This window comes from Cloeon dipterum, chromosome 4, assembly GCF_949628265.1.
Source record: "Cloeon dipterum chromosome 4, ieCloDipt1.1, whole genome shotgun sequence".
NCBI classification, from domain to species: Eukaryota; Metazoa; Arthropoda; class Insecta; order Ephemeroptera; family Baetidae; genus Cloeon; species Cloeon dipterum.
The window spans coordinates 34,939,708-34,948,208 of record NC_088789.1 but is presented as its reverse complement, the minus strand read 5'-3'; the positions used below and the strand labels follow the sequence as shown (position 1 = coordinate 34,948,208).

The window sequence follows — 8,501 nt, the reverse complement described above, 5'->3', positions numbered from 1 at the left end:
TTTCACTTGCTTGCCGGTGCTGGTAACTTTTGTAACATTAATTTTAATAATCTTTATCTCATATGGCTTTTCTGAATTATTTCAAAATTTGTACCGATCAACGTTTTGCAATTTTCGGCAATTTAGTATAAAATTACCATGCACATAAAAAATTCATGCATATCTATTTATTTCTGATAATCAGCTGATGAGAGCAAGTGACACCCCCTGAAAATTCAGGGCGGTACTAAATCCAGCTTAAAATGACAGATTAACGCCAAATAAAAGACCAACGGGGTGTGTTCGTAATGTTGATACCTAGACACACCTGCTGATTTCATCCCACTTTCCAAAAGTTGAGTTTGAAAATATTAAAAAAATCAAGCCGACAAAAAATGACATTGGAAAATTAGATTTTCATGTAAAATGCAACATTTTCCACCCTTCTCTGGACATATAGAGGGAGAAGTGTGCGTAACTCTTGTTGAGCGAATAGTTTCGTCAACTCAAAAGCGCCAAAAGCGTGTTAATTATTCAGAACTAAAGAAAACAGAGGCGGCTAACTCACTCGCCTGCAAGCCACATAAGAGGTTCATGTAAGTTAAAGGTGGGGTTGTTGCTCTGCTGATGACACCCTGCCAGGGTGAGTCAGTAGAAGATCAGTTTATCTATTGTTTTAATCACATATGGTCATGTCAATATCACGATATTCCGAAACAAATTAGATCTATATATTGAATAATGACGAATCGAAAAAAGGAAAGAAAATATATTATAAAAAAACAAAAGGCAACTGACCCTCTACCAACTCGCCCTGGCAGGGTGTCATCAGCAGAGCCACAACTCCGCCTTTAACCCACCTGAACCTCCAGTGTTCAAGTCAGCGAATGCGCCAGCCGCCGCCGTTTTCATTAAAAGTCGAATAATTAACACGCAATGAAGCGCTGTTGAGCAGACGGCACTGCAGTCAACGAGAGTGACACACAATTCTCCCTCTACAAGTGCAGAGAGGGGAGAAAATTGATGCGTTTTGCTTGAAAATTTAATTTTAACAATCTTTATTACACGGCTACTCTAAATTGTTTGAAATTGGTACCAATCAACGCCTTGTAGTTTACTCTAAATTTTAAATTGAAAATAAACTTGTTTTCATCAATTCGTAAATTAAAAAAACAAGAAGATTTGGTTATTTCTGTGAATCATCTGTTGAGAGCCCGTGACGTCATCGGACTAGGGCGGAGCTGATCAATACCAGCGCCTCTGACGGCTGAAAGCAAAATCAAAGACCAACGTCGTGTGTTTACGTTGTTAGTTCCATCTTCCACCTGGCCAGCTGATTTCATCCCAACATCCAAAATGTTTCACTCGAAGGTCTTGAAACTAAAGGAACTTCGACTCAATCGAGGTAAGAAAGCACGGACCTGTTTTTTATTCCATACATCCAGTGCTTTAAAGCATATCTTCCCGACTCACTTCTTGTAAGAAATAGTTCTTTTCTGATGGACAAATATGCATCGCTCACTCAAACGCTTTGTCGGGCGATTGCTTCACAATTTCACAATGTAAACATGGACTAATAGCTTTCGAGCCATTAAGGAATTATTTTTCCACTCTTACACAACGAAAAAGGTGTGAGAGACGTCGGTAGACTTACACAATTTTCGTAGAGTGACTGTTGAGAAACAATATTTCAAAATTTTTCAAATTCAAGACACTTCCCACTGTGATTTTAGACTCAAAAGATTTCCTTCGATGTGCTGTTAACCAAAATCTATTAAGCAAATCGCCGTAAAATATTTTTCAACGTTTTTCTACGGTGAATGATTTGTTTTTATCACATTTAAACTTTATTAATTTTTAAATAAATATTTAACTTTAAGGGAGTTTATATTGCCCAGCTTGAATAATATTTATTTTTCTTTTCGAAGCAACGTCGACGGTTCCAGCGAGCCAAATTAAAGAATTTTGCCAACGCAGAAAGAATTTGCAGAGAAGCTTGGAAGCTCACGTTCTGAAAGAAACACTGGAAAACATCGATCTCTACACAAGAACCGTCGTAAAGAATCCTCTGGAAACCCAGCTCTGTAAGCCAATTTTGTTAATACACGAGTTTTGCATTAATATTATTCCTTCCAGCCGTACAAATCCGTAACAAAATTTTACACAATCTGCTAAAATGGAATTCCGGCCCTAAAGAAAACAGAGAATTCGACAGAATTTACAACCCGGTCTACCACTTGCTGAACTCGCAGACCAAAAGTTTTGACTGGGATGCTCTGCTGTCTCATCTCCCCAATAAGTCGAGTGACCTGTCTGTCTTGTTGAAGGTAAAGGTTTCAGAATTTTTTTATTAATCGCTAATAAAGGATAATAACAGATTTTCAAGATGGTCGTCTCTCGCGCTCCAAACCTGGTGCATCTCAAAATAAACGGGATCCATTTCAACGGCTTGTACGGAGACCAAAGCAACACACAGAGCAGAAACCATTTTCATCAGCTGACCAAGCTGAGAATCCTTGAGATCACCAATTTCGAGGAGAGGGATGAAAACTCGATAACACCATCCAGGTGTTTCGAAATCCGGGCTGATCGTAGGGACGTCTTGCACGGCTATTGCGTCAGAATCTCGGACATCATGCACCTCTGCGAACACTTGCCCAACTTGCGAGTGCTCAACGCGACCTTTGACAGTCGCAGAAACCCTTCCGTTACAGACGCCGAACTAATCCAGACCCTGAAAAACCTGACCTTGCTGCAAACCGATCAAATTACAAACATCTTAGTAAGCAAGATAAGAAGCGCCCTTCCCTACCTGAGCATTATCGAGGACATTGGACACTACAATTTGTCTTTTGCGGACTTAATAAAAAGCAGTCCCCTCAAACTCTTTGAATTTGGAAACAACTACATTCCCAAGTTCTACAAACCGGCTGATTTTGTGTCTAGCGTCACGCATCTTGCGGTAAATTTCTTGTTTAAACTATAAATAAGCCACTTCATACTTTTTTTATGTTGCAGGTTCACTTCAGACATAATCAAGCTATCGTGTCTGGGTTCGCTCTTCTGGACCAAATGACTCGAGTCGAGAGTTTGACCTTGATGTTTGCGGATGATGCAGTCTACATTAATTATATTTTGAACAGATTGGGACACCAGCTCAAAAGACTTCACCTCAAGGAGTTTACGGGATTAAAAATGCAGTTTAACAAAATCGCCGAGAAGTGTCCGAATCTGGAAGTACTTCACCTCGACTCGGTCGAAATTGAAGACTCCTTTCAACCTCTAAACAAAAGATTCCCCCACCTTGAAGAGCTCACCTGGCACATTAGGTATAAAAAAATCAAACCTTTTTCAGTGCATTATTTTAAAACCACTCATAGCAGGTCGAATGAGTCAACCTTCCTGGCCAATATTCTATCGATGCCAAGGCTTAAAAAGGTGGACCTGAAATTGCATCGATTCAACGAGGAAGACCTGCGATATTTAACCTCGTTGATCGAGAGAAAAGAGATCTTATCACACTTGGAAGTCTTCAACATGAAATTGAACCCAATGATCTCGAGAGAACTCTTAGAAAAAGTAGCAACTTTGTTTATAACCGCGGATGCCTGCCTGAGTAAATCGGCTGAGTTGGGATTCTACTTCGAATCTCTTCCTTGGCCCCAGCTGAGACCTCTGACTGTAAAAGTGTAAAACATCATAAGTAATAAATTGGCCCACTCTTTGTTACAACCAGTTAAAAGAGTGTTTTTAATGCATGATTACATACAAATATATAGTTAATAAAAGGAATTCTGTCATTTAATCATTTTCCGTTCACTGCGGCGCTGCTTTCGATATATTCGAACGGCCAAAGGTGGCGCTCTGGGCGGGATCACCTGTACCTGTGGATTCAAAGGCTGGTAATCATGATAGTTGATATTTTAAACGAGTTGGGACAAGGTTTAAGTCAACTGAATTCTCTGAAAAAGAAACCCCACCATGGTGCCTGCTACGAAATCAAAGATACGTGGCCGGGTTGCGATCTGTTTTTGGTTTCCCGCCGGTAAGAAGTCAATATGGCGTCGAAATAATTGAGGCCAATCAGGAGACTGTCCAGCGACCAATCAGAAGCGTCGAAAAAGAGGCGTGCCAACCTAATAATTTCATTCCCGCCAAGTTTGTTACATTTTCTATAGCCTGATGTGCCATCTAACGGTCAATATGACAATTACCGGGCTAATCAGCTGTTAATAAAGAAATAATTACAAAAATATTCTTTCTGCTGACCGGTATTTTCATGATAAAATTCATTTTACGTTTGAAATTTTCCCGCCGTACTCTACCAGACGCCATATCTGCGCGTCGCTTGGATCCAGACCCAGGTGAATGAAACATTGTTGGGGAAACCTCAGAAGCAAATAATTTTCAAAATGATTGAACGACGGAGAGGATAATAGATCCTACGATTTGTCAGGAATTTTTGTCGGATTGTTAAGTCTACAAAATATCTGGAAGTCTTTTGGAAAAAATTTCAAGAATTCAATTTGGATGAGATTCTTTAGTTCGATTTTTCTCCAGAATGGCGCTTCTGTCTCTCTACGTAGCGTATTAAATAATTGGAAGCTGTGCATTGTCGCCATATTGCATCTCACCACAATAGCCACCCATGTAAATAAAGCCAATGTAGGCGGGGCTTATAAAATCACGAAGAAAAAGTCACAGCTCATTGCTTGTCTCCGGAACGACTGATTTGTTTGGTGGACATTTGAGATCAAGTCGACATCAACAGCAGTTGCTCAGGATTTAATTCTCAAAAACAATTTTCAATGGGCCGAATACTTTTAAAAAATCAGGTGAGATTTTCAAAGTACAAAGATTAATTTATTCACTGTGGTGGCAGAGATTTCCATGTTTTAAATTGAACATCCACTTAATTTTTAACAAAAAATTCTCATTCCAAGATGGAGGACTCTACAAATGCATTGTGTCTTACGAAAAAAAGACTGAAGAATTTCAAAAATTACAAAACTTTGACAGAAATCACGACAGATACCATTATCAAAAGCTTCAACTCCGATTACTCTTTTAACGAACAAAATTATATACACAAAAAACTATGTAAGTTATTTCCAATGCATTTTAAAATTCAAAATTTAATTTTTCACTCAACTTCAGCTCCAAAAATGCGTGACAGAGTCCTGCAAATAATTCTAAGAAGGAAAAATATCCAGAAGAAGGTTGCGAGATTCATCCCAACCTTGCTAAATTCACATACTAAGGAATTAAACCTGGACGGCATCTTTTGTCAGCCGTCTGGCTATATCGGTCTTTCCTACGAAGATCAGGTATTTCTTTTTTAAACAAATTGAAATAAACTTGAATATTCAAACCCGTAGGTTCTCTACACGGCAGCTTGTCTGGCGCCGAACCTTGAAAGACTAACCTGCCCAAAAGGACGATTATTATTGGATTGTTTCCATAGAGCTTCAACCTACGCATATTTCAGTTTGGTAACCAACTTCAAAGAATTGCAGATACTGGAAATGCAGCGATTATTGGTTAACCTCCCGGACATTGCGTTTCTGTGCGCAAATTTGCCGAACTTGAGAGTAGTCAAATTTAACCAGGTTCATTATGCACCTGACTCGTTTTCTGGAGAAGAGATTTCAAAGCCCCTTAGCAACCTGAGACTGCTGTGCATCGAAAACAACGAGGAGACCCGAGGGGCCATTTGGCAGCATCTGCCAAACCTCGACATCGTTCCTGGCTTGGATAACACCTTCCTCGATTTTGAAGATTTCTTGGACCCTGAAGATAAACCAGAGAGTCCACGGAAAATTTTCACTTGTGACCAAACTTGGTTTGACTTTCCGGATCCCAATGCACATATTAAATATCCTAAAGTTGTTCATCTTAACGTATGAAATTCTCCAGTATTAAATTGTCTAACTAATTTTTTTTCTTAAATTAAGGTTAATGTTGAAGTTCCTCTAGAAGATGCCGATGACTTAGTAGTCTTTCCTAAATTTACCAAAATAGAGTCGATCGATATTTCAGGCGGCGTTTTGACCTACCTGTACAGAATTTTACATCAATACGGTCAAAACCTGCGTCTCCTTTTCCTTAATCGATACGACGTAGTGGATGATATATCAGATGATAATTGTATTTACGACATTCAGTGCGTGTTTAATCTTTGTCCGAGACTGCAAAATCTCACCGTGCACGAAATTTATGCGAAATCTAACACAAAGACGCCGGTGGAAAACACCTCGGAACTAAAAGAGATCCATTTGGCTCCTTTCCAGTAAGTTATACTTTTCTACAGCAAAATCTAATAATAATTTACGTAATCCAAACAGGCAATCTTTTACAATTTTGCTGGCGGATCATCTGAGGATAGTGGAGCTTTCTCAAATCGTTTTGGAATACGATAGAGCGGAAGAAATCAGGAACATTGCTTCGCTGATTGCCCAAAAAACGATTCTGCTCGAGTTGGAAGTTTTGCGACTTCAAATCTTAATGGATGATATGGCGAGCACTTCCTATAAAAACTTTGTACATTTGATAAAAAACGCCTCAGCTTTCCTGCCAAAACTGACAGAATTGAAGTTGTCTGTTGACCATCATGATTATGTAAATCTTGCGAGAAATATGAAAAGTGACAGACAGTTAAAAGCACAATTTTTCTCAGAACGAAATATAGTTGATATTTATGTCCCAGACGTTTTTCTTGATGAGCAGCTTATAAATATTCTTGCCTTGTATCAAAAATAAATTTTTTAAGTCGATTTATATCCGAGAAATAACAGAAGCTTATTATTTCATTTTAACATATGGTACAGGAAAACAAATACTCAGAATACACTTAAATAATCCTTCTACAATTTTGAATTTAAGAAGTGACTCAGCGATCGTTAGTTCAAGGATGCAGTTAATAAGAGACTGGCCAAGACGCCATGTTGATTTTTCAGTTCAAACTGTGACCACCTTATTTCCGTTAGGAATTATAAGCGGCGCTGTTGTACGTGATGGATTTCATCATGGCGGACCACGCGTGTCAGCGGGAAAAACGATTGAAGTGTTTACAAACAAGTCGGTGACTGATCGAGTTGCCAGGATTCTATCATAAGAGATATTTAATACTTAAAATTTAAAAGTATTCATAGGAAATAAGAGAATTAAGGATTGTTTTTTCAATCGTTCCAGGATGGCCAATCTTTTAGAACTTTCGAGAATGAGACTGCAGAGCTTGTTCAATGAAAATAGTTTGAAACGAAACGCAATCGAAACCATCATCACCAGTTTCAATTCTTGGACCTCTTTAAACGAACAAAACGGATTGTCAGGAATAGTCTGTAAGTTATAATTTCATAAAGTTGTTTCATTTTAAATTTTCTTAAAAATCCATTTCAGCTCCACCACTGCGTGACGAGTTGCTGCAAGAGGTGCTCAGACGGATCAAATGCCCTGAGGAATTCGAAAAGCTAGCAAGGGTCATCCCGTTTCTTCTGAGTCCCAAGACGATGAAATTAGACATAAAATCACTCTATTTGCAAATGTCTTACGACTATGTTGGTCTACCTTTTATTGAGGAGGTATTTCGGAACAAAAATCTATAGAAACGTGAATGTTAATTTTAAAACCTTCAAGGTTCTCTACATGGCCGCGCATCTCGCACCAGATATTCAGCACCTTATTTACAAAAACGGAAGAATTCTGCTAGATCCTGGCAATTCGGCAAATTACGCTCTTTTTAGTTTACTGGCGTATAACTTCCGAAGCCTACAGATACTAGAAGTTTACGATTTTTCAGCCGACTTCCATGACCTCGTGTTTCTGTGTGGACATTCGCCGAGATTGCGAGTAGTGAAATTACATTCAGTTCAATACGCATTTCCTCCTTCTTCTGGAGAAGAAATCTCGATGCCCCTCAGAAATTTGAGACTAATTTTAGTTGAAGATATGGAAATGTCGCGTACGGCAATTGAGATCATTAGGCAGCATCTGCCCAACCTCGACATTGTCACCGACCTGACACACACAAGGTTGTCCTTTGACGATTTTTTACACCCAGAAGGCGATCCAAACCTGAGCCAAAGGAAAATTTTTACTCTAGACCAATCCTGGATTGATCATCCAGATGCCGGAATACATGAGAGACATCCAAACGTTGTTCACCTCCAGGTAAATACCTTTGTTCAACGTAACCTTGACTAAAATTTCGTTCCCAGGTTCTGGGTGAGGACGCGTACGATGTTGGTTTGGCCCACCTCTCACTACCTAATTTTCCAAAAATCTCGTCCATCTCGATTGAGACTGCGAACCAAGAGATCAAATTATTTTTGATGCGATTAGCTAGAAGATTCTTGCATAAATATGGTCAAAACCTGCGTTCGTTTTCCCTTCAGCTGGGAGACCCAGAGGACCCATTCTATGATGTATTGTTTAATATTGAGCACATATTTAATTCTTGTCCCAATATTGAGAGCCTTTCACTTGAAGACTCAAATGGTGTCACCGGTCCTAATTTAGAGATC

At 39.1% G+C, this 8,501-nt stretch overlaps 1 protein-coding gene across 1 annotated transcript; it reads left to right on the top strand.

The window, feature by feature from the left end:
* Window positions 1-1,292: 1,292 nt before the first annotated feature.
* Window positions 1,293-3,715, top strand: LOC135941818 (uncharacterized). The gene is made up of 6 exons (XM_065487558.1): window positions 1,293-1,384; window positions 1,908-2,063; window positions 2,116-2,306; window positions 2,357-2,941; window positions 2,998-3,308; window positions 3,360-3,715. Exons 1-6 carry the CDS (start codon window positions 1,336-1,338, stop codon window positions 3,670-3,672), a joined length of 1,605 nt encoding a protein of 534 aa, XP_065343630.1. The 5' UTR covers window positions 1,293-1,335; the 3' UTR covers window positions 3,673-3,715.
* The last annotated feature ends 4,786 nt before the right edge of the window (window positions 3,716-8,501 follow it).